The sequence below is a fragment of the Perognathus longimembris genome, chromosome 2 (genome assembly GCF_023159225.1).
Source record: "Perognathus longimembris pacificus isolate PPM17 chromosome 2, ASM2315922v1, whole genome shotgun sequence".
In the NCBI taxonomy this organism is placed as follows: domain Eukaryota; kingdom Metazoa; phylum Chordata; class Mammalia; order Rodentia; family Heteromyidae; genus Perognathus; species Perognathus longimembris.
The window spans coordinates 15611686-15638456 of NC_063162.1; the positions used below are offsets into that span (position 1 = coordinate 15611686).

The 26771-nt window shown below is 42.5% G+C and overlaps 1 protein-coding gene and 1 pseudogene across 1 annotated transcript in view; both read right to left on the reverse strand.

Annotated features, from left to right (window-relative positions):
- The window catches only part of Smc3 (structural maintenance of chromosomes 3), a 41881-nt gene extending 28592 nt beyond the window's left edge, over positions 1 to 13289 (reverse strand). Inside the window, exons 1-7 of the mRNA XM_048338279.1 lie at positions 13143 to 13289; positions 11810 to 11885; positions 6918 to 6956; positions 4364 to 4431; positions 2972 to 3043; positions 1351 to 1430; positions 778 to 856 (exon numbers count right to left, since the gene is read on the reverse strand). Of these exons, the coding sequence (XP_048194236.1) occupies positions 778 to 856; positions 1351 to 1430; positions 2972 to 3043; positions 4364 to 4431; positions 6918 to 6956; positions 11810 to 11885; positions 13143 to 13157 (429 nt within the window). The 5' untranslated portion in view covers positions 13158 to 13289. The remainder of the gene's footprint in view (positions 1 to 777; positions 857 to 1350; positions 1431 to 2971; positions 3044 to 4363; positions 4432 to 6917; positions 6957 to 11809; positions 11886 to 13142) is intronic.
- Positions 7496 to 8865, reverse strand: LOC125346069 (annotated as a pseudogene).
- Positions 13290 to 26771: the final 13482 nt, after the last annotated feature.

Genomic DNA, 26771 nt, shown 5'->3' on the forward strand with positions numbered 1-26771 from the left:
CATGTGGTACAAAGCCAGCTTTGAGCAAAACAGCTAGGCCCTGAGTTCAAGATTAGCACACACATTTTAAAATTACAATAGTACAAGTATTTTTGAAAGTAGTATGCTTTTAAATAGGGGTCGATGGTACAACACAAGGAGCCATGCAACTTAACAAGCATCACTCAAAGTAAAAAATGCTATCACCTATTAAAAAAATTGAAGTCAATGATTATTCCTTGACTCTCACATAAGAGAACTGGCCCTGAGCTAACAAACTATGCTTTATCAAATGTCTACACATCAAAGAGCTCCCAGAACAAAACAGAAACAAATACCTATTGAAAGATAAGCTCCTGAAAAAAGAAATTATCTTAGATACAGGCAAGAGAGGAATCAGAATAACCATGCAGGATTTAGCTGCTAAAAAGTAACTTGAAAGGAAAATTATACAAAGCATTATATAAGCTTTTTTAATTCTAAGATAAACTGAATAGTAAACAATATTAGTTTTTCCCAAAGCGATTTTAAAGGATTTAGGTAATATTCTTAAATATGATTATCTTAACTTCCACCAAATAATGCATTACATCAGATAGTCTGCTGAAATAGTTCTAGCCTAATATACAAGAGATCTCCTTAGTACTTTATGGCCATGTAAAACTAATTTCAGAACAAAACAAATCAAGAGAAACAAAAGACAGATCCATTTGTGTTCCAGCTTAACAATTAGAAATACACTAAATTCAATGGAAGAATTTTTTTAAATTTATTAAAAAGGACATACAATTGTTTTACCTTTCCTTGTTTAACAATATAGTAAGGATTGCTTCGAGAAAAACCAGCACTTTCAAGGAGGTTCATCACATCATTTTTCCTGTTGATAAACATTGACATAATTTTCAGATAAACAATGTGAAACGCCTACTGTTAAGGAAAGAACACTGGCTTCTGAATTAAACAGCACTAGGAAATAAAGACTAGTCATACCAGGTGCTGGTGGCTCATGCCTATAACCCTAGCTACTCAGAAGGCTGAGATGTGAGGATGGCAGTTCAGAGCCAGCCTGGGCAGCAAAGTCCATGAGACTCTTATTTCCAATTAACCATCAGAAAGCTGGAAGTAGAGCTATGGCTCAAAGTGGTAGAGGGCTAGCCTTGAACAAGAGCTCAGGGAGGGGCAGCACCCAGACCCCAAGTTCAAGCCCCACGAGCACCAAAAAAAAAAAAAAAAAAAAAGACCAGTCATAAGACCACTTGTCATCAGACACCCCTCTGACTTCACACTCACATTCTAAATACAGATTTGCTGAATATGAAGCAAGTATACCTCATATAAAAGTAAAGCACAAATGTAAAGAGAAATGCTTACGTGACCATCTTCTTATCTAAGAAATACTGATCTTTTTTGGCACCAATAACTCTCCGAAGTGAAACTTCCTCTTTATCAATCTGAGAAAAAATATAAAAGCCTAAAGTTAATTTAATAATATTTTTCAGGGGCTGGGGATATGGCCTAGTGGCAAGAGTGCCTGGCCCGGATACACGAGGCCCTAGGTTCAATTCCCCAGCACCACATATACAGAAAACGGCCAGAAGTGGCGCTGTGGCTCAAGTGGCAGAGTGCTAGCCTTGAGCGGGAAGAAGCCAGGGACAGTGCTCAGGCCCTGAGTCCAAGGCCCAGGACTGGCAAAAAAAAAAAATATATATATATTTTTCAGATAAGAATTCAGTGTAAAGTCTTTGACCATGACTACTTAAAATGTCAATCATTTCAACAAAGATGATGTATAAACACTCAGGACACTTTTCCATGACAGCTTATAAAACCCCATTTGTTATTATTAATTACAACTTTTACATAGAATGTCAACTAGTACAACTATACTGGATGGCGGTTTGAAAGTTCCTCAAAAAAATAAACATAGATTTTCCATATGACCCACCAGCTATACCACTCTTGAGATCTACCCAGAACATTATAAGTCAGGTTATTGTAAAGACACTTGCACATCCATGTTCATTGCTGCACTATTCACAATAGCCAAAGTATAGAAACAGCCCTACAATATAAGAATGGATCAAAAATATGTGGCATTTATACACAATGAAATTTTACTCATCCATTAGAAAGAATAAGATTATGCCATTTGAATGGCATAGAAGGAATGAACCTAGAACAAATCATGTTAAGTGAGGTAAGCCATACTCAGAGAGACAAACAGAACATGTTTTTTTCTCATATGTGGAAGCTACTTCTAAAATATACTGGGGCATGGTAAATTATACAGGACTATAGGCATCAACACACACAGTGAGACGAAAGAAAGACAGTCTTAAGGGAGGAACCCAAAGGCCTAAGTAATTATCTCTGAACATTTAAAATACTATTTATCTAAATAAATTATAGGAAATTGAAACGTTTGTTTTTTTGGGGTGTGTGTTTGTTTCTTATTGTTTAGTTGTTTTGTTCTTTTGGGGACTGCAGAAAAAGAGGAGGAACAAATGCAGGCATGGTACTCAGTAGACATTGTGTGGAAAATGAACTATCCAACTTGTGGGTAGGGACAAGAGGGGAAACTAGAGGAAAGCAAAGGGTGACATTGTCCAAAAAGAAATGCACTCATAAAGTCAGGCACCAGTGGCTTATACCTGTAATCCTAGCTAATCAGATCTGAGGATCACAGTTCAAAACCAGCTGGGGCAAGAAAGTCTGTGAGACTCTTACCTCCAATTAACCATGAGAAAACCAGAAGTGGCCCTGTGGCTCAAAGTGGTAGAGCGACTAGCCTTGAGTGCAAAGAGGCTCAGGGACAGTGTCCAGGCCTTGAGTTCAAGTTCCAGAACAGGCCAAAAAGAAAAAGAAATGCACTCACTAACTGATTTACCCTTCTCTGCACAACACCTTAATAATAACAAAATTATGGTATTTTAAATTACCTGTATCAATAAAATTCTCAAAATTATTACTGAAAAGAGTAACAAGTACTTACTGGTAACCGGTTGTCTGAATTATCAAAAATAATTTCCACAAAAGCAGAAATAACACGGGGACCGGTACCCTCCTGAAATATGAGAAAAATGGTAAATCTGTCATTTACACTGTATTTTTACCCAGATCAAACACTTTTTGTAAAGTCTAGTACACGGTAACAAGCCTAATTGAATGCAGAAAAATTTTTATCAGTCTAGAATATATCCCTCTCATGACAAAATATCAAACATTAGATTTGGAAAACACAACTCAAATAAATGTCTTTGGAGCTGGGAATATGGCCTAGTGGTAAAGTGCTTGCCTCGTATACATGAAGCCCTGGGTTTGATTCCTCAGCACCACATATATAGAAAAAGCTGAAAGTGGCGCTGTAGCTCAAGTGGTAGAGTGCTAGCCTTGAGCAAAAATAAGCCAGGGACAGTGCTCAGGCCCTGAGTTCAAGCCCCAGGACTGGCAAAAAAAAAAAAAAAATCAAATAAATGTCTTTGATTCTGAATAAAAAACTAAGAGCTACATAGAGATGTTCAAGTTAGGTATTGCTACTGCTTGACTATGAAATGTCCCCCAAAGGCTCATGTATTGAAGGTCTGGTCCCCAGCTGTTGGTGCTGTTCTGGGCAATTCTAGCAGCTCTAGGAGGCAGGACATAGCTGGAAGTAGGAACTCTTTTTTTCTCCTCAACAAACTTTGCCAGATTACATCCTTTAAAGTTTAGATCTAGCTGACACCTGTTTTCTAGCAGCAGGAAGGAGGCAGGAGAATCTTGGGTTTGAGGTCAGCCTGAGTTAGAGTTCTAAGCCAGCTTGTAACACAAAGCTCAAAATAAAAGCAACTTATATGGAAGATATATCCATCTATAAGCAAATACAGCAACTTTCTTCCAACCATTATACAAAAATTAGTCTTGATAAATGAGCTGGCACTGTTAAACGGGCTAAGTTTCATTAAGAGATAAGACTAATGGGGACAGGAGGGAAAAATTGGGACACAGTGAGGGAAGGAGTGACACTGTCCAAAAAGGAATGTGTTCTTCTTTTTGCCAGTCCTGGGGCTTGGACTCAGGGCCTGAGCACTGTCCCTAGCTTCCTTTTCCTCAAGGCTAGCACTTTACCTCTTGAGCCATAGTACCACTTCCGGCTTTTTCTGTCTATGTGGTACTGAAGAATCGAACCCAGGGCTTCATGCTCACTAGGCAAGCACTCTTAGCGCTAAGCCACATTCCCAGCACCAGGAAATGTGCTCTTTACCTGACTTATGTAACCCCTCTGTACATCACCTTTATAATAACAATAAAAACAGGTAAGACTATGTTCTGTTCACAAGGGATCTAAAACTTGAATAAAGGTTGAAAATGTGTTTTTAAAAATATATATCAGTTATGTTCCACTCACGTGCAACAAAGCCAGTCGCTGTTCCGGACGAAGATGACTAAACTCATCACTGAGGACAAACTGGATTGCTAGAATATAAGAACATAACTATTAACTCGGTCTGAGTGGATATGGTAACATAAATTTTCACATCTTAGTAGAATATAGTATATCAGACAATAAACACTGCATATAAATAATCTGTAATTGACAAAATGGAGGAAACTTTTCCACTTAGACTAATTGAGAGGAAATGATAAAAATTTTAAGAAGTTTTTATGAAAATACATTCATAGAAAACACTCAAGTACATACAAGAAGCAACAAGACCTAAATGACCTCTTGATAAAGACCTCTTGATAAAGTATCCAGTGGCTAACACTATATTCATGCACTATACAAGAACACATGACAAAAAAAAAAAAAAAAAAGAACACATGACACCTGACTGTGGTCCCAGAAGATTCTAATGGAGCCGAAAACAATTCTACTGACACCCCAGCTGAGATATAGCTGTGACCCAACTTCTCAAAGCTAAGGAAATACGTATAGGGTACTGTTTCCAATTCTACATCTATTGCACTGCCTGAATCATCCTCACCTTCTGTAAGGAGATACTCTTATCTTCTACAGAGTATCTAAATAAATGAAGTGGCCACTATGCTAAGATAGGGACCTCTTTACTCCGCTCTCTTAGTCCAGATCTGCCCAAGAAACCTGACACCTTTTTGAGAGTGAGAGCATGGTAGAGGAAGGGGAGCTGTCACACATGAGGGTATATGCTTGGGATGGCGACAGACTGTCTCTCATAATCAACTGGGAGGAGTGGGGCTCACACTGTCCTTACTCCACTCTGGGTATGAAACACAGTTCCTCTTCAACCTGCTCTGTTGTCATTACCCAACTGCAACCACCTCAGGATACCCAGGAGGCCTTGTGTGTGTGCAATGAAGAGAGGACTTTACATTACTGTATATGCTCTTTCCACAGTACTACAGGACTTTATGCTTACTGTATATGCTCTTTTCCATAGCACTGCTTGACTATGAATTTTAAATCCTTTTCAAAATCTAATTCTATTAAAATGTTTCACTCCCCAAAGAATTTGACAGAGGCCTAGCATACTTAAATATTTTTTTATCTTGAGAATTTTCAAAGCTCACTATCTCCAAACTAACAATAGTACTGAATCTCAAGCTTTTAATACTTCGCTAGCCTTCATAAAAATGACTGGTTTAGAAAATGTTTTAAAAGGTAAAAATAGAAGGATGAACCATTTCTAGTAGAATACTAATAATTTTATTTTATTTACATGTTTTATACATGTATTTATGGTACTTATATACCAATCCCAAGTTTGAAAAGTATTCTCGGGAACTGGTGATTCATATTTGTAGGAGGTTTAAATCTGAGGATCAAAGTTCAAAACCAGCCTGGGCAGGAAAGTCCTCAACACTCTCATCTCCAATAAACCACGCCCCCCCCAAAAAAAACCCCTCTAAAAGTGGAGCTACAGATCAAGTGGTAGAGCATTAGCCTTGAGAAGGAAAAAAAAAATGACAAGGTCAGGGACAGTGCCCAGGCTGCTGGTTCTAGGGTGGTCGATGAAAAAATGCCCATGCAGTGATATCTCATACTTAATTATTTAATATAAAATAAGTAACAATCTAATAGCACCAAGAAGTAAGGAATGGGTTAACCAACAAAGTAAAACAGAAGATCTCCCCGCAACTATGCACAGATAGTAGAGTTCAGATTGCCTCTAGATTAGCTTAAGGGAATTATGGCCAAATAAACAAAAGGGCACATCCCAAGAGGCAGGCATCAGGAAGCACTAAGGTAAATAGGTTCAGTAACTGAGTTAAGATGACAGGAATTACTGAGATAAGCACAAACTCCTATATTCTGACAGGATTACTGCAGAAGGTCACTCACACCCAACCAGCAGTTCCCAAAGGTATCATCAATCACATACCAGTTAAATCCAGCAGCCAATCACAGTCCCCACAGGCACTAGGGCTGCACATAGGCTAAGAAGTCAAGCCCAAGGACCACCACCAAAAGAAAAAGCTCCCTCACACATATTATCTCCTTACAACCCAACTACTCAACATGGCCATCTTTAGACAGTGAGAATAATCTAAAAGGATATTGATTACAATGAGTATACTCAGACCCTTGAGCTCCTAACCTCTATATACTAAACCATACCCTGTATGAAGAATTTCTTGGGTTTTATGCAGACATAACCTCAGCAAACTAATGAGTTTGCCAAAATGCCTTACTATCTAACTCTTAATATATTTAGAATTGAAAAAAGAAAAATTACCCACATACAGGTGGCTCATACCTATAATGCTAACTACTCAGGAGGATGAGATTTGAGGATTGCAGTTTAATGCAGCCAGAGTAAGAAAGTCTGTGATACAAAGAGTATCTCCAATTAACCACAAAAAAACCCATAAGTGGAGCGGTGGCTCAAGTGGTAGGATGCTAGCCCTGAGTGGAAAAGCTCAGGGACAGCACGGAGGCCCTGAATACAAGCCCAGGACCAGCACAAAATAATAATACTTACCATAAAAAAAGTTGCTTTTTCCAGATCCATTTCTGCCCACTAAAAAATTTCAAAAAACACAAGTTATTTTGTACAGAACTCAGTATAATTAAAATGATCAAATATGCTCAAAACATTAGCTGCAATTTTCTAACACAATATCTTAGTATTTGAAATTAAATACAGCCAACAATAAAAAAGAAACCAATAAAGCAAACATCTATAATTTCCAGATGAGTAATTTTTGTGGACTTTGTCATTTTTTTAAAGGCAATTTATGATTGAATCTTTTGTTCTTTGCCAATGGTTTCAAATCAACAGGAGGGCTGGGAATATGGCCTAGTGGCAAGAGTGCTTGCCTCATATACATGAAGCCCTGGGTTCAATTCCCCAGCACCACTTATATAGAAAATGGCCAGAAGTGGTGCTGTGGCTCAAATGGCAGAGTGCTAGCCTTGAGCAAAAAGAAGCCAGGGACAGTGCTCAGGCCCTGAGTCCAAGGCCCAGGACTGGCCAATAAATAAATAAATTCAACAGGAACACATATCCTACATGGCATACATAATTTGTAATCAAGACAATGGATGTAAAATTCTACCATAATTGCGTATTTTTAACATTAAATTCATGTATGACTAACGTTCTAAAATGCTTAATCATTTAAGCTCAAACTTTCCCATGTTAAACTATTTATGATCAAATGTATGTACATGTATAAATGTCACATATATTCATAGAATAGCCAAAGTGTAGGCAATCTGAGGTTGTTTTTTTTTACTATAATTCATATACAATAACTTTCATACATGAAAGGATATCAAATCTTTTTATTATTATTTTTTTCTTGTATGGGGCTTGAACTCGGGGCCTCACACTTGTTCTGCTGGAACTCTACCACTTGAGCACCAAGTTCAGCCCTGCTTTGGTTATTTTGGAGATGAAGTCTAATGGACTTTTCTGCTTCTAACCTTCATCTTTTAACTGCCAGCCTCCTAAGTAGTTTGGATAATAGATTGGCTGATTAGAATTTGAAATAAAGATCTATTAAAAAAAAAAAAGATTCGAGCTGGGTGCTGGGAGCTCACTTCTATTATCCAATCTTGCTCTCTCTACCAAATTATGAAGCAGCTTTCAAGGGGCTTCACAATCTTCTGCTTAGGTGCGGCCTTTATGGGAGCCTCAGCAGCAGCCATCGTTGTCTTCTTGGATGTTTGCTTAGCCTTTTTGGCTTCCCTGGCAGTCCCGATGGCTTCTAACTTGATAAGCCTTTCTAACATCTGGTTTTGATTCCTCTTGACCATTATATCAAGAGATGCACCAGTGATGGCCCTTTGGAATCTAACTGCATGTCATCAGGTTCTTTTCTTTTGAATTTCTTCCAATGGCCCCTTTTTTGTGCTTTCTTCTGTAGACAAGAGTCTAGTTATCCTGTCGAGGATTACTCTTGGAAAGGAAGGCTGACCCGAATTTTGCATTAGGAAATTGGAAAACCTCTCATAGGTCTTGGCATAGTGCTTTCCAAACCTGGGGTAGACCTTGCACCCACTGAAACTGCAGAGTTCGACCTTCATTGTGGCAGAGGCCCCAAGAGAAGAAAGATGAAGAGGGTCAAATCTTTTCATTTAAGAAGTTTACTATCCCAGTATTATTCTGATTGGGACACATTTTCTGTAAAGCTGAAATTATTTCTAAATAAAAAGCTAGAGATATAACTTATCATTAAATGAAGTTTAAATCATAATCATAAATCATAATCCTAAGTAATCGAAAAAAAGTGAAATTTCCTATAAAGTGAAACAATATTTAGAAATGTTAAAGCATGCTGAATAAGAAGACATTCAAGTGTTATTCGGAGCTAGGCATAGTGGTACATGCCTATAATCCCAGGAAGAGCTTGAGTTTGAGGCCAGCCTGGTCTATAAAGAAAAAAGCCAGGCAGTGGTGGCTCATGGCTATAATCCTAGTAACCCAGAAATCTGAGATCTGAGGATTGAGATTCAAAGCCAGCCTGGGCAGAAAAGCCAGTGAGATTCATATCTCCGGTTAACCACCAAAATTTTTTTTAAAAAAAATCCAGAAGTAGAGCGATGGCTCAAGTGGTAGAGGGTCAGCTTTGAGCAACTGTGTTAAAATTGTTATACTACTCCAAAGGCCAGTGGCTCACACATGTCAACTACTCAAGAAGCTGAAATCTGATGATTACAGCTCAAAGCCAGCCTAGGCAGAAAAGTCTCTGAGACGCTTATCTTCAATTAACCACCAAAAAGGGGAAAGCTGGAACTGTGACTCTGGCCAAGAGCCAGCTTTGAGCAAAAGTGCTAAGGACAGCACCCAGGTCCTAAGTTCACACCCTGGATACAAGAGGGGTGAAGAGGGACAGAGAGAGGATGGGTGGGTCAAGGCCTCAGGAATATAATCAGGGCTAGATAAGGTCATGAAGAAGCCTCCCCAGGACCCAGTACTGCTGGTATTTTAATCATGGACTTCTAGCCCCCAAAACTAAGAGAAATGTATCTACCATATTATGGCTGTCCTAGCAACTAATATACCTGGGAAAGAAGACAGTCTAACAGCAAAATCGTGTCACTAACACTGTCTTCCCGGCATCAGCAGCACTCATTTCATCCAGCCTTTAAATATTCGGCAGCATGTCAGAAAACATTTCTGTCAGCTCTAACAATAAAAAGGGGATTACAGTTGAAGAACTTCTAATAGCTAAATATTTAATGGTAATCACCTTATCTATACCTTTTCACCCTATCTTCCCAACAGAAAAAAGTCTGTAATCTTAGCTACCTAGGAAGCTAAGGTCTGCACAAGATTACATTTCAAAGCCAATCCAGGTAAAAAAGTCTGCAAGACTCCATTCCCAATGGCAGTCAACAAAAAGTCTAAACGTGTGGCTTAAGTAGAATGGCACCAGCCAGTCAAGCAAGTTGGGCTGAGTTCAAATCCCAGTACCAGTAAAAAAAAAAAAAAAAAAAATCCTAAAATATTCCATTTATTCTGAATGGGAAATGTAGTATACTGTCAATTTTCATTTTCTTTTTTGTGCCAGTCTTGGAGATTTGAACTCAAGGCAGGGTGCTGTCCCTGAGTTTTTGCTAAAAGCTAGCACTCTACCACTTCAGCTACAGCTAATTCAAGATAAGAGTCACAACTTTCCGGCCCACACTGTCTAAGAATCTGTCTAAGAATCACAATCCTCAGATCTCAGCCTCCTGAGTAGCTAGGATTACAGGCGTAATCCACCAACTCCTAGCTTCAATTTTCATTTAATAAGGTGATACAGATATACACAATAACTAGCAGAATACCTGTTTATGTATCCCCAATTCACCTGTCCAGTCCGGGCATTGCTGCCTCTAAAGTGTTTGGTGTTTCAGCCTATTCTCAAGGTGCATTCAAGTCTGATCTGAGAAGTCCCAGAGGAAGCTCTAACTCACTTACCAGAGCAACTCATTCCCAAACATGGGAATTAATGTTCTATGTAGTAAATTTTGACCAATGAAGACAGGCTCTAGCAGACAATTCCCTTGCCATTCTTTTCCCATCTGCCTTAAGGCACGAAAGTCCATCTGGAAATTCCAACATAACCACAAACCAGCTGTCTTCTTCATAAAGCGGTGACCAGCTCTGCCCTCACTCTTACCCACAGACTATATATACCTCCTACTACTACTAAGTCATTAGCAGGCAAAAGCCTGCCTGTTCTCTTTTCTAGGAAACCAGGGCCAGCACAGACCACATTCTGTTATGCTCCAAGGTTTATGCTTTTCCAGCCAAGGTTCATCCTGGAGGCACTGATAAGGAAAACAAAATCTGGCTATTTAATTCGTGAATAAAGATGATCTTAAATAAGGATGTGAAATATCAAGTTTAAAGGCTAAGATAAATACCATTCACTATAAACTGAAAGCTACTAAAACATGCCCCCAGGCTAGGAATGTGGCTTAGTAGTGTAGTAGAGTGCTGCCATGCATGCATGCATGAAGCCCTGGGTTCAATTCCTCAGTATCACATAAACAGAAAAAAGCAGAAGCAGCACTATTAGCAAAAGAAGCTCAGAGACAGTAGTTCTGACGCCCCAAGTTTGAGCCCAGAACTGGCAAGAGGGAAAAAACAAAACAAAACAAAACCCGAGCATACTCTCAGCCAGATGCACCTCAGGAAGCTGAAATCTAAGAATCAAGTAGCCAACCAGGGCAGATAAATCCAGAAAAATCTTACTACCCTCATCTCCAACTAAGCAGCAAAAACCTGCATGTGGAGGTGTGACTCAAATGGTAGTATCAGCCTAAAGCTAAAAAAACCTAGCAATAGCATAAGGCCCAAGGTTGAAGCCCAAGACCAGCACACACACAAGTCCTCAAACATACAAAAAGTTCTCAAATAAAAATGAATAAGGGCTGAGAATGTGGCCTACTGACAAGAGCGCTTGACTGGTATACATGAAGCCCTGGGTTCGATTCCTCAGCACCACATATATATATAGAAAAGGCCAGCAATGGTGCTGTGGCTCAAGTGGCAGAGTGCCAGCCTTGAGCAAAAAGAAGCCAGGGACAATGCTCAGACCCTGAGTTCAAGCCCAGGACTGGCAAAAAAGAAGAAAAAAAAGAAAAGCTCTTTTCTCCCTTCCAGGGGACTAAACCCAGGGCCTTGCACATGCCAGGCAAGCACTTCTACCACTGAGCTATCCCACAAGTCCCCCAAATAAATAATTCACGATTGAGTTACTCAAGCATTCTAAATTTACAAAATAAACAGTTCATCGGTGCAAATTTCATAAACACATTTGTAAAGTTACTTAGACATTCAAAGACAATTACTGTCTCCTTAAGCCTATGTACAGATGGACAGAATGTACATCTCTGTAAGTTATGAATCTGAGCCAGTAAACCATGAACACTTACCAATAACATTATGTTTTGAACTGAAAGGATCTACAATTGTTTGATCTCTGTAACTTCGAAACCCTTGGATAATCACCTAATAAACAAAAACACACACAAAAAGTAAAACCTTCCAAGTCAATATGTTGGGTTGTTTTTTTTCCTGGAAGGGGGCACTTCTCTTTTGGTTCTCATTTAATGCAAGATAGAAAACAGAAGAAGAATTAACTACATTTTCGAACGTGAAGATCCAACAATCCACTGAAATCCATCCTTTCCTTCGGAAACTCTGCCAAGGCAGGGGCAGGGCTGACTTTTACAAGCCACAAGCAGCAATCTGCTAAGAAACTCTCCAAAGGAAGCCCCCTGTATAAAGCGAGAATGACTGCCAACACTAGAGGTACAGACCAGGCTACCAAGAGGGTCCCGGCTGTGGAGACTATAAGGCCACGGAGGCCTAGAGTCAACTTTCCAAAGGAGCATGGAACGCCTCAAAGGCCCGACAGAACAGAGCAGCCCCAAACTGGATGCACCGGCTGAGGTGCGGGGGTGGGGGGAATGCGACTCGCGCGGGAAGAAGTCTCCACAGAAGTAAACATCTCCCAGGGAGGAGGACCCGAGGCGGGCCAGCAAGGGAATCCAGCGGCGGGGGGGGGGGGGGGGGGGGAAGGGGGAAGGAGGAGGACTGGGGGGCGGGCACCGCGCCCCGGAGGGAGGAGACACCTTAGGGGTCTCATTGTTTTTGTTTTGGTCGGCAAGCATCACAAGCAAATAGCCTGCGGGGGCGGGGGGGGAGGGACCCGCCTTCAGGAAGACCTAACCCGTCCCTCCTTCTGCAGCCTCACCCCTCCTCCTCCGCAAAGGTTTCCCGGCCCCCCCCCAGCAGGAGCCTGCAGGAGTCCGCAGGCTCACATATCCCCCCCCCCCACACACACATACAGTGCACGGGTTCCCCACCGCTCCCCGCAACCCTACGGCCGGCCCTCCCTCCGCACACGCCCCCACACCCTCGCACGCCCCCTGCCCGCACCCCTGCGGCCCGGGAAGGCAGGGCGCAGGCCAGCCGCCCGCCCCTCCACACCTCCCGGAAACCCCGCCTCCTGCCCGAGCGCCCGGTGGGGAGCCCCAGCTGCCGAGAAGCGCCCCAGTTCTGGGGGGACGTCGGGTGTGCGCGCAGCGAGGGGAGACCCCTCCCTTCCCGCAGGAGCCCCAGCCCACCCCAGGCTCAGCCCGCGGGGGAGGAGCAGGAGCCGGGGATCGAGCCCCCCCCTCGCCCTACCCCCCCCCCCCCCTCCGCGTCAGGGGCCGGACGTCACCCGACCGGGAAGGGAGCGAAGCTCCGACCGGACCTCACCTGCTTTATGTACATGGCTCCGCGCCCCAGGCCGGGGAGGCCGCGCCGCAACAGCCCGGCGGACCGGGTGGGGGGAAGCGCTGGAGAGACCCCTCCCACAAGCCACCGCGCGCGCTCGCTCTCTCTCCAGCCAAACAAAATGGCGACGCGCCGGGGGGCGGAGCCACCTTCCTGGACGAAACCATTCCAAGGCCCCCGCAGAACGGAGGGGCGGCCATCCCGAGCCTGTTCTCTCTTTTTGGCAGAGTCAGAATCATCCTCGCGCCCTTTACGTTGGAGAGCGTCTAGTTATAAAGTTTGTCGCTTATTTTTTTCCGGCGATGAGTTGGAAGTCTCATTTGGAAACGTACTGATCGCGGGGTTGGGACACACTCCTTCCATGGTGCGGGCCAATGGTAGCATCCACAAGGTGGATAGCAAATTGGGCGCCAAAGCCTGGATTGAGCTGCGGGCCAATGGCGTTGCGGGCTGGCAACCACGTGGTTCCCCCAGCGGTTCAAATACGCCGACCGGAGCAAACACTGCCTGTCGGACGCCGGTGGAATTGTGTTGTCAGCTACGCGGAACCTGGGCTCCGTTCTCCCGGGCCCTGGGAACTTTTACTTGTCATCGAGCGCCTCCCACTGGCTTAGAGTGGTCCAGCAACCCCACAAGGACTGAATTTGTTCTGATCATGTCATCTTTGCTCTCCCGGGAGCTTTTACCAGGAAGACCTGTCCGTACAATCGCCACAAAGAAATTCGCTTTGCCTCCCTTTTTCTCTTACACAGTCTGAAAATAACAGGTTCTAGTGGCAACCTTGAGTGTTATCTGATTTGTTTAGAAATTGCATGTCTGGGACACTCTAAGATTACCTACTGGTAGTTTTAAATTGGATTTTAAATGTATACCTACGTTTTTGGAGGTTTTCGTTACAACAGGTTGAGAAATAATAGTCCCACAAAGTCATGAACAGTCCAGCTTGCTTTAACCTCTTTGATCTCATCTCTTCACACCCTCCTTTCCTAGCCACATTAAGGTGAAATAAGGAGACTGGATCTAAGTAATAGCACCTTATTCTCACAGCCACCCTGGTGCCTGGTTGGGTGGAGGGGGCTTTCCACCCAGCTCTGAAAATCCTGGAGGTGAGAGAGGCCACTCATTGTGTAGATGTCATGCTGTATGGAGAATGCTCATCCTGATTATCTCCCTGAGTGGTTTGATTTGCTCACTTCTGAATATCCTCTTATATAGAAAAAAAAATTTTTTTTGCCAGTCCTGTCGCTTAGACTCAGGGCTTGAGCACTGTCCCTGGCTTCTTTTTGCTCAAGGCTAGCACTCTGCCACTTGAGCCACTGTGCCACTTCTGGCCTTTCCTCTATATGTGGTGCTGAGTAATCGAACCCAGGGCTTTGTGTATATGAGGCAAGCACTCTACCAGTCCTATATGGAAATTTTGAGGCATATACCCCCCTCCCAATATGGAAAGTTTAAGGTGATCCCCTGAGCTGCTTCCCTAGATAGAAAGTTCTGCTGGTACCTGTTTCTGTTGGATTTGGATCTCTACCTCAAACATGTGGTTTTTGTCTTTAAAAGCTTTGTTCAAGCTCAATTCTGGGCTGTAGATCCTTAAGACAGGAGTTCAACTGCAGTCGCTACCTCTCCAATAAAGACTCCCAATTCAACCTCTCAAAATGTGACTTCTCTGTTTTCTTTCATCTGAATTTCTGTGAAGAAGGATACCAGGTATAGCTCAAGTGATGCCTGAAATGTTCTTCTCTCCTTGCTGTCCTTTGCAACTGGAATGTTTCCTAAAGGCATGTGTGTTAAAGCCTTGGTCCTCTGAGTGGTACAAGTAGCAGTTTGTGCAACCTTCAAGCGGTGAAAGGTCTTTAGGTCATGGGGGTATGCCCTTGAAGGAGACAGTGATGGGACCCCAACCCCCACCCCCTTCCTCTTTCAAGTCTGAGCCATGAGACACATTGTTTGGCTTTGCCACATGCTCCCACCATGATGGATTGCTCTCCAAAACCAGTGTGCCAACCGGCCAAAATAACCATTGATACTCTACTGTTGATTTATTTCAAGTATTGGTTATAGTGACCAAAAGCTGATTAGCACATTCATATTTATTTGACTTTCTTCTTTCACTTTCTGTGGCAGGCAGAATTCCAAGATGACTCTTAAAATTTCTCTCCCCAAACTAGCCATTGGTACCTCATGCCTGTAATTCTAGATACTAAGAAGGCTGAGCTTTGAGTATTGAGGTTTGAAGCTAGCCTGACAGACAAATCAGAAGGACTTTTATCATCAATTAGGCAGCAAAAATAGGCTAGAAATGTTAGTGTGGCTCAGGTGGTAACGCACAGCCTTGAAGTTAAAAGCTAAATGAACATGAGACCCTGAGTTCAAGCCACAATACTGGCTCAAAAAAAAAATCTCTCCCACTATTGAGCATTTCCTAGATAAACTTCCTTTGAGTGAGGATGGGACTGGTGACTATTGGCGTAGCTGCCCTAAATTGAGTTGAATTCAATGGCAAAGGTAAAGAGACTTTGTAATTCAGATTAGTTTTGTAATTCAGATGACTTGGCATTTACAAAAGGAAGATTTTTGCCTGACCAATCAAATGATCCTGTTAAAAAAAGACACCATCCAGAAGGAAGTCTGATCAGAGATATACACCAAGATGGATAATCTCCTGCTGGCTACAGGCAGGGGACATGTGCCTGGGGAGGCTGAGGGAGCCAGATAGCTCAAGACCTACTGTGCAACCAAGGAAGGGAGGGAGGGAGGGAGGGAAGGAGGGAGGGAGGAAGGAAGGAAGGAAGGAAGGAAGGAAGGAAGGAAGGAAGGAAGGAAGGAAGGAAGGAAGGGAGCAATATTCTATAACTACAAGGAAATGATTCTGTCAAAAGTAAGCTTGAGAGGAGACCCTAAGGCTCAGAAGATGAGCAACATTTAATGCAGCCCAGCTAACACCTTAATCAGTCTGAGGATACCAGCAGACAGCCCAGACTGGTTCTAACCATACTCCAAGATATTCTGAGGCTGTAGACCCAATCTTAGTGAAGTTCAAAATGGTTTACAGGAACAATAAAGACTCTAAGTACAGGGTCATCTGCACACAGAATAAGACCCTTAATGTTATGGTTTCTCCTTCCTTGTTTTCCCTCTTCTACTAACAGTTCCACATTAAAACTCCAGCTGTAAGCGGATTTTTCAATTCCCCAAAGTGTCTTATCTCAGAAAGGGATCACAGGCTGACTTTATCTACCCAACCCCGCCCCTGTGTATGCTATGATTTTCATTCCTTTGTGACGCACACTTTCTAAAAGAGTTTCCCACAGTGGTCATAAAGCAGATAACTCATTATTGCTCAGTGCCTATTTAATTCTTATGGTCCCCAAGAGAAGGAACTGGCACACCAGAAATGTTTCCAAATCACAGCTTTGTCGTAGTGACACTTGGAACTATCAAATCCCAAATCACCTTCAAGAGAAAAGTGTAGGCAGTTCCTCCCATCCTGCCAGGGTGGAAGCATAGCATCATGGGAAAAAGGAGACTTAGAAAAAAGGTCTTTTTATTGCTCCCCCAAACATATGTAGGACAAATTGCCAGACCTATAAGCAAATTAGGGGGGAAGAAGCCTTTTCAAGGATCTGTAATGGTTTTCAAGACCTAAAACCCAAGTCTTATGTGTCACAAGAAATACCAAGCCCTGGGTGACAGTAGGAAAATTGTCATTTAGGGGAAAATTTTTTCATTCCAAATGCGAGGTGCCCAATAAGCTCTTAACATTTTTCTTCCCTATTTAAAATTACCTTTATTACCGTGTATACAGGTATTAGAACTAGGAAACTGAAAGGGAATACCAAAATCGAGAGACACAGGGTAAAAAAGACAAATAATTACAAAAGCAATACTTGCAAAACTGTTTAGTGTAAATCTACTGAACAACTCATGGGGGGAAAGGGAAAGGGGGATGGGGGAAGGGGGAATGAGGGAGGAGGTAACAAACAGTACAAGAAATGTATCCAAAGCCTAACGTATGAAACTGTAACCGCTCTCTATATCAGTCTGACAATAAAAACTTTTTAAAAAGAAAATATAATAAAGAAGAAATGAGGGGAAAACTGAAAACAAAAACAGAAATAAGTCATTTATCATCTCTACTACCTGATAATTCTCTATTTCCCAATGAATCACTTGATTGTCAGATCCTCCAGAGACTAATTCAGTAGAAGGAGCTGAAAAAAAAAAATGTATCTCAGTGAATATATTTATGTGTAAAACCTACTAAGTTTTCCCTCAATTAGCCTTTGTCCCTATTTGCTTAATGACTTGCATTTGTTCTATATGTATACACAATTTTTTTCTTAAATCACTTAAAAATTAAGTTGCTTATTGGATCAATGAATAAAGAAATTATGGTATAAAAATTACCTTTATGCTACCCAATCTTTAAAATTTTATTTAAAAAGAAAGAAAAACCTTAGTTCTTGGCCTGAGACATAGCTCAAGTGATAGAGTGCTTGCTGTTGTGCCAAGTCGCAAGACCACCACCAAGAAGACCACTGAGACTCAGACATTCCGGAATGCAAAAGCAAGGCAAGGCTTTATTTAAGCGAGCTGCAACTCGGGCCTCGTCCTACCCACCGACACAGCGGAGGTTGGGAGGGAGCCTCGAGCTGCGATTACACAGGGCTTATAAAGGCAAAGAACAAGGTTACAACAATCAGGTGTTCAAGCAAGCAAGATTAGGACACAGGTACAAATCTGATTGGCTCAGGGCTTGAGGCACTCTGGGGGCAGTCAGAGTTAAGCATTCCCAGCGGTTAGAGTTCTTGACCGGCTGGGCCCTAATGGGCTTGTCCTGGGTTTGCTCACAGGGCCTGCCTATCTCAGGTTCGTATGGTAAAGTGGGGTTCACGTGGCAAAGTGGGGCCTGACTTCAAAGTCTGGCACTTCACTTGCCTTAGCCTGCACAAGTCCCTAAGTTTATTTTCCTGCAAAAAAGGTGACATTGAATGCTGAAAGTATTGATATAGATCAGGATGCATTGTAATCATATTCTGACATGATGAATTGTAGCTTCTTGGTACAACTACTTAGAGATAATAAAAATACAATTAAAAAAATCTGACATTAGCATGTGTTGAAGTTCATTTTATTCATTAATAAAAAAACAAGAAGGGAAGATGTGGCTCAAATGTAAAGCACTAGACTTGAGGTAAAAAGCCAAGCAAGAACACAAGGCCCTGAGTTCAAGCCCCAAAGCTGGCACAAAAACAAAACAAAAGAACAGACTTGATTTGAAAAAAAATTGATAAAACTGATTTGCAAATAGACCATTTGAAACAGAAATTTATATAATCATTGGAAGACAGAATGTTGAAATATTCTTGTTATGTTAAATGAGAAATTGGGGCATGTTCTATTGGGTGATAAAGTCAAATTTTTTTTGTTGTTAATTGTGGGGCTTGAACTCAGGGTCTGGGTGCTGTCTTTGAACTTTTGTGCTCAAGGCTGTACCACTTTGAGCTACAGTGCCACTTCTGGTTTTCTGGTGGCTCATTAGAGATAAGAGTCTCACTGGCTTTCCTGCCCAGGCTAGCTTTGAAGGGTGATATTTAGATCTCATCCTCCTGAGTAGCTAGGATTATAGGCGTGAGCCAGTGGCACCCAGCTAAACTAAAATCTTAAAGGTTATCTTTTCTACTAATTAAAAGCAATCCATACTACCCACTTTCTTCTAGGTTACAGAATTATAAACCATCTAGATTCTAATCAATTGTGAATGTGAAGTCATTACATTAAAAGTGACTAAACCTTTCCCCACTGTTTTGCATCGTTTTCTGGAAAAGGATCTTGAGAGAAAAAAAGAAAACAGGTGAATTTTTGTGGGTACTGTAAACATTGTCTAAGAGCTTGAGATCAAACCTTAGAACAAATACAAGTACTATCTGTCCACAGAGTCATCACATTGGGAAAATTGCAAACATTATTAAAAACCTAGTCATTGGAAAAATAACTGCCTGAATAAACCTTGCTAATCTTTTTTACCAAATAGAATCATATACTATGTTGCATTTGGTTCTGTCTTTGTTTACTTAGCATGGTATGTTTGAGGTTCAGACATGTCGTAGCATGATACCCTAGCCCACAAAGCAATCTTCTTCTCAGGGTGTTAAATGTATACATAGTCCCATCAGGAGGATTAATTTGGTGATTTGATTATAGTGAAGAGACTAATTTTTTTTGCAACTTCATTGATACCAAACACAACTCTCTCTATCTCTCTCTCTTTCTGTCTTTCTGTCTCTGTCTCTCTCTGTCTCTGTCTCTGTTTCTGTGTGTGTGTGTGTGTGTGTGTGTGTGTGTGTGTGTGTGTTGGTACTGGAGCTTGAATTCAAAGCCTGGGTGCTGTCCCTTAGCTTTTTCCATTCAGGTCTACTGCTCTACCATGATAGCCACACCTCCATTTCCAGCTTAATGTTGGTTAATTAGAGATGAGTCTCACAGAATTTATCTGTCCAGGCTGCTTTGAAAGGTGATTCTCAGACCTTACCCTCTTGAGTAGCTAGTATTGCCAGTGTGTGCTACAGGCCCTTGGATGTTTGGGGGATTTTTTAATGATCTTATATTTCTGCCTGCAAACAAAGAAAGATAGTGTGGATTTTTTTATGGCAGCTAAGAGTGAACAGTAAAAAGGAAATTAGGAAGATTTGGAAAAGTACTTTCCACCAAGCTACAAAATGTCCCATAACTTGACAACAATCGTACAACAATCGTAGGTGATGATGAGCTTGGTTGCATATGTGAGAAATGTCATGGCATAAAGCCCTATAGATATGATAGACCTGTTTAAATTTGATTTCCATCCAAAGAAGAGCCATAGCTGGGGTATGGCTCATGTGGTAGGAACAACACCCTTGACAAGCTCAAGACCCTGAGTTCAAAGCCCACTGCTGCATGTATGGGTGTTCACTTATATTTAAAGAGAAGAGATCACTTAGAGTAACATGTTAAAAGTCTTACATGGAAGATTCAAGGCTCATACATATATATACATATATATATATATATATATATATATATATATATATATTTTTTTTTTAAAGGTGCTCGGGCAATTTTCATCACCTAGAAAGGTGATGGTCTGAATTTTGCTTTTCATCATTCCCACTAGAGGGCAGTCAAAAGACACTTATAATGGTAAGCTATATCATAAAGTAGAACTACTAAAACACCAGCCCGAAGAGATAGGAAAGAAAAATAGAGCAAGATCAAATAAATACCCGGAGAACATTTGTACAGCACCAATGCTATCTCTGCCACACTAAGACTCAATAAAGAGTTCAAAATCCAAATGACTTGATAAAATCCAAGATGGCAGGTGAAAAATGAGATGAATACAAAATAAAAGAGACAGCTTTGTCCAATTAAAAAAGCCCTGGGTATTGGTTGCACAATAATATAAACATGTTTAACCCTATTGAAACATACATATACAAATGGCTAAGATGCCATGTTTTTATGTTATACACATATACACATGTGTATGTGTGTAAGAGAGAGCAGAAGGGAAGAGAGGGGAGGGAAGGAAGAAGAGAATAAAAGACAGGAAAGAAGAGGGGAGGGGAGGGAAGTGGAAAATATCCCATGCTACTGCTTGCCAGTTCAATCACCCATCTACCCATTCATTCAGCATTTACTATGCACCTCATATGGTCCAGGTAATTTGTAAGTTGCTCAGGTACAGTAATGAAGGGACAGGTAGCTTTGCCCTTAAGCTGATTAGAGAACATAGCTCTTTCTGGTTGAGGCCTCAAAGGCTTTAGGCATCATTTTTTTTTTTTTGCCAGTCCTGGTCCTTGGACTCAGGGCCTGAGCACTGTCCCTGGCTTCTTTTTGCTCAAGACTAGCACTCTGCCACTTGAGTCACAGTGCCACTTCTGGCTTTTTCTATATATGTGGTGCTGAGGAATCGAACCCAGGGCTTCATGTATACGAGGTGAGCACTCTTGCCACTAGGCCATATCCCCAACCCTTTAGGAATCATTTTTATTTCAAGTCAGCATCTCCTGTATCACTCAAAAGTAGGCCATTGAGAGCTGCTGTCTCTGGTGTTCTCTCTTTCTCTCTTGTCTCTCTGTCTCTGTCTATCTGTCTCTTTCTTTGACTCTGTCTCTCTGTGTTTCTGTCTCTCTGTGTTTCTCTGTCTTCTCTCTCTCTGTGTTTCTCTCTCTCTCTGTGTTTCTCTCTCTCTCTGTGTTTCTCTCTCTCTCTCTCTCTCTCTCTCTCTCTCTCTCTCTCTCTCTCTCTCTCTGCCAGCCCTGGGGCCTGAGCACTGTCCCTGGCTTCTTTTTGCTCAAGGCTAGCACTCTGCCACTTGAGCCACAGCGCCACTTCCGGCCGTTTTCTATATATGTGGTGCTGGGGAATCAAACCCAGGGCTTCATGCATACGAGGCAAGCACTCTTGAAACTAGGCCATATTTCCAGGCCCCACATATCTCTTTTAAGACCAAATTAGATGACAAATGGAGAAATCTTGTGTGTGCCTAAATCACCAAATATCACCTGTATCACCAAGTGCTTACTTCCTTTTATTTTAAGAGAGCCTTTTCACTTGGAAAGACAATAATACAAGTCAGTTATTAAAGATAGAAAATATTTGATAAATCAGTGGGAAAAAGATACTTCCCATAATGTCATCAACCAGATGTAAAATATCAGAAATATTTTAGTATTTGTCTTCCTAGACTTTTTAATGTGTTATTTAAAAAAAAAAGAGAAAAAATCCTTTTCCATATTGCCTAACATCTTGCTTTGTTTCTTATACATATGGATAAAATAATCTTACCTCTTTATATCTTCCACAATATCTGTTTATTTACTCATTTTTATTTGTGTATGTGTGTGCGCGCGCGTGCGTGCACATGCACGCTGGTATTGAGGCTGAAACTCAGAGTATTTCATTCTTTATCTTTTGCTTTTCTTCTTCTTTTTTTTTTTGGCCAGTCCTGGGCCTTGAACTCAGGGCCTGAGCACTGTCCCTGGCTTCTTTTTGCTCAAGGCTAGCACTCTGCCACTTGAGCCACAGCGCCACTTCTGGCTGTTTTCTGTATATGTGGTGCTGGGGAATCAAACCCAGGGCCTCATGTATACAAGGCAAGCACTCTTGCCACTAGGCCATATCCCCAGCCCCTTTATTTTTTTTTTGCTTAAAGCCAGGTATTCTAACATTTCAGCCATACCTCCACTTCTAGTCTTTTGGTGGTTAATTGGAGATAAGAGTTGTCACAGATTTTCTTGCTTGAGCTGGCTTTGAAACATGATCCTCAGATTTCAACCTCCTGAGTACAAGCATGAGCCACTGGCACCTGGCTAGGCTGAGTTTTAGCTGAGGCTTGTTAAGAGATTCTTACTCCAAATTCTTGTGTGTGACTCTGCATAGCCTCTTGAAGTCTTCACCAGCTTTGGAGAGAGGTTAGCCTGTGTTCCCTCAGAATCAGAACAAGATCTGGAAGATCTGGAAGGTGCACGTTCCCCTCTTCCTTTGGATGTAAATGAACACATCAGTGAAGTTCTAGTAGAGTCAAAAGATGACACTGAATGAAGGGTTGTCTGAGGCTTAGGGTCCAGTGTTGGTACCACAATGGCTTGACCATTTTTTCTAGTCTTGTCAAAGCAACCCAAGGTCCTTCTGTGGTTCTGAAGCTTTTTATCTTACTTCCTTGTCTTTTAACTACTTTAAGAGAACACCAGATGCCAGTGTCAGTGGCTCACGCCTGTAATCCTAGCTATTCAGGAGGCTGAGATCTGAGGATCATGGTTTGAAGCCAGCCCAGGCAGGAAAGTTTCTAATAAACTACTCGGAAAAAGCTGGAAGTGGCACTGTGGCACAAGTGGTAGAGTGCTAGCCTTGAGCACAGAGAGGCTCAGAGATACAGCCCAGGTCCTAAGTGCAAGCCCAGGACAGAGAGAGAGAGAGAGAGAGAGAGAGAGAGAGAGAGAGAGAGAGAGAGAGAGAGAGAGAGGTGGAAGTGGTGCTGTGGCTCAAGTGGTAGAGCATTAGTCTTGAACTGAAGAACTCAGGGTCGGCACCCATGCCCAGAGTTCAAGTCCCACTACTGACAAAACAAAAAAAAGAAATATACTCTTTGGGTTGGGATAATGGCCTAGTGGTAGAGTGCTTGCCTCGTATACATGAAGCCCTAGGTTCGATTCCTCAGCACCTCATATATAGAAAAAGCCAGAAGTGGTGCTGTGGCTCAAGTGGTAGAGTGCTAGCCTTGAGCAAAAAGAAGCCAGGGACAGTACTCAAGTCCTGAGTTCAAGCCCCGGGACTGGCAAAATAGAGAGGGAGAGAGAGAGAGAGAGAGAGAGAGAGAGAGAGAGAGAGAGAGAGAGAGAGAGAGAGGGAGGGAGGGAGGCAAGCTAGTCACTAATGGCTCATGTCTATACTCCTAGCTACTCAGGAAGCTGAAATCTGAGAATCGAGGTTCAGAATCAGTCTGGGCATAGACAACCCTAAGCAAGAGTTGAAGCCTGAAATTCAAACCTCAATCCTGGCAAAATTAACAAACAAACAAACAGAGCTACGTGAGTTAGGTATAACTGTGCCCATTTTAATGGCAGGATAATGGACATATTTTTAAGTAACTCATCCTCAATCACATAGCTAATAAGTGCCAGAGCAGTGATTTCAAGCTGCATCCAGCCACTTTCCTTTTGAAGAATTCCCAGGTTGCCTTGGGCTGTGTTCCTACTGCTTACATGGTCTTACCATCCAGAGAGAGGATGATGCTGTCGCAGCCAAAGTCTTGCTGCCCATGAGCCTTAGAGATCAACACATTCACTTCTTGTTTCCTTATTCCCATTTTTTTTTTTTTTTTTTTTAGGTTATGGGGCTTGAACTCAGGGCCTGAGTGCTGTCCCTGAGCATTTTCACTCAAGGCTAACACTCTACCACGTTAAGCCACAGCACCATTTCTGGTGTTCTGATGGAGATAACTGTGGATAAGAGTCTTGTGAACTTTCCTATCCCTGCTGGCTTTGAACTGCGATCCTCAAATCTCAGCCTCCAGAGTAGCTAGGCTTGCAGGCGTGATCTTACTGAATGATTAGAATACATTTTGCTCCTACTGGGCCTGATTAAGGATGGGGACACTGGTAACAGGACCAGCCCTGGAGGCCAGGCTGGCAATCTCTGGCTACCAGGGCTAGTTTCCCAGCCATTTGCCATGTGGTTGGTTTTCCAACCATAGATACAGGGCCAGTGTGAAGCCTCCAATTACTCTTGCTAACCCAATGGTAAAGGAAGGCAAGGTGGTTAGGAAGATGACACGGTGAGCCAGTGACAACTACCCCCCCCCCCCAGCCCCGCAGATGCCTCAACAGGCAACACAATGATGTGTGACATCAGCAAACAGGGCACCAAAAAAGATGCTCACAACCGTCAGCATGTTTAAGCACTAAAGTGGTCATGATAGGGAAAATCAGAATGTGATGACATTTGTCTTTAGGGTTTAATTTTATTTTGTATTCCCTAGGAGGGTAGCTGTGAGGCAAGAAATGCCATCCCCTTTAGAACTTCTGGAAGTCTAGAGATCTCAGTGCAGCCCTGGCATCCTAGATTCTGCTTGTCTGAGGTTGCCCAGGGGACATCTCCTCCCAGGACGGGCCTCCGGGAGCTGGAATTCACATTAGGAGGCAGTTTGTCAGCTGTTAGCAAACCCTTCCTGCCCAAATGGATGAGAATCGGGGTTCTTCCCACAAACAGCCCTTGTCATCTGGCTTTGCGCTTGGTGCTTTGACCATGGGATGGAGATAAGATCTAGGAAGTAGGTGGGTCAATGGCTACCTCCTTTACTCCATGGGCCCCTTCTCTAGATCATTGGATCTGGAGAGACAGAAAAAGGACAGGTGGGATCTCTTCCCTCCTAGAACAAGCGGGGTGTCCCGGCAGGCCCTCTGGAGCAGGGGTGTGAGAGGCCATCAAAGCTGAGTCAGCACCTCCATCTCAGCCCACGGAGGAGAGGTTGGAAGGGCTGACTAAGCCTCCAGAGCCATTCAGAGCCCACCATCATTGTGGCACTTATTACTAAGTTGCAGAATCAGGGCTCTGGAGAGCAGGAGACCCTGGAAGGAACAGGAAGTGGTCACTGTGATTCAACCGCAGAGCTTTCCCTGAGTTTCATTTGTCAAGAGTGACACAGCCCTTGGGGAAAGTCACTGTGTTGAGGCAGGGGTGTGGGTGGGTGGGGGGAAACTGGGCAGCGATCGCAGGAAGGAGCACAGACTCTGGCCACACTCCACAGGGGCCACAGAGAAAACTGCTTCTTCCTAGAGAGGTGTGGTCCCCAGGAGGCAGCCCCTTTCTCAGCATCCTGAATCAAAGACTCATCCGCCAGGCACCAGGGGTTCACACCTGTAATCCTAGCTACTTGAGAGGCTGAGATCCAGGGATCATGGATTTCAGCCAACCCAAATAGAAAAGTCCCTGAGACTCATCTCTAATTAAAGAGCAAAAAGCCAGAAGGGGAGGTGTGGCTCAAGTGGTAGAATGCTAACTCTGAGTGAAAAGTAGCCAAGTAAAAGTGTGAGGCCCTGAATTCAAGCCCTAGTACCAGGAAAAAAAAAGGGTGGGGAGGGGCAGTAGGCCTAGAGATTTAACTTAGTGATAGAAAGCTTGTCTTGTATGCTTAATGTCCTGGGTTCAATTCCCAGCTCCACAATCAGACAATAAATTAATTTTTAAGCCAGGCACCGGTGGCTCACGTCTATAATCCTAGCTACTCAGGAGGCTGAAATCTGAGGATTGCAGTTCCAAGGCAGCCCAGCCAGGAAAGTCTGTGAGATTCTTATCTGGAAGAAAACCAGAAGTAACACTGTGGCTCAAGTGGTAGAGCACTAGCCTTGAGGTGAAGAGCTCAGGGACAGGGCCCAGGCTCAGAGTTCAAGACTCATGACCAAAAAAAAAGTTGGAAGATGGCCTAGTGGTAGAGTGCTTGCCTCACATACATGAAGCCATGGGTTCAATTCATCAGCACCACATGTAGAGAAAAAGCCGGAAGGGGCACTGTGGCTCAAGTGGTAGAGTGCTAGCCTTGCGCAAAAAGAAACCAGGGACAGTGCTCAGGCTCTGAGTCCAAGCCCCAGCAGGGACAAAAAAAAAGTTTAATTAAAAAAAAATCTCTAAAATGAGGGTGTAAGATATCACAAGAAATGTACTCACTGCCTTATTATGTAACTGTACCCCTTTTGCACAACACCTTATCAACAAAATTTAATTAATAAAAAAATTGGGAAAAAAATCCTTTACTTATAGAGGTACCATCTGGACAGGTTTTCGTTTCTGATCACCACAATAGCGTTCATTAATAAGACTATAATTTTTTAAGATATTATGTGTACATGATTTAGAAGATATTAGGTAAATGGCAATACAAATGACAGCAATTATTTTATGTTATTATAGTCAGAGATGTTCAGAGGTGGAAACCATAACCTAAATCACCTATTATCAGGAAAAGAAAGCTTGAGTATTGAGAAGGGTGCAGGATTATAGGCATGAGCCACCATTGCATGGACGCTTTCATAATTTTAAAGGCCAGTTGCAACCAGCCTGGACACATGGCTC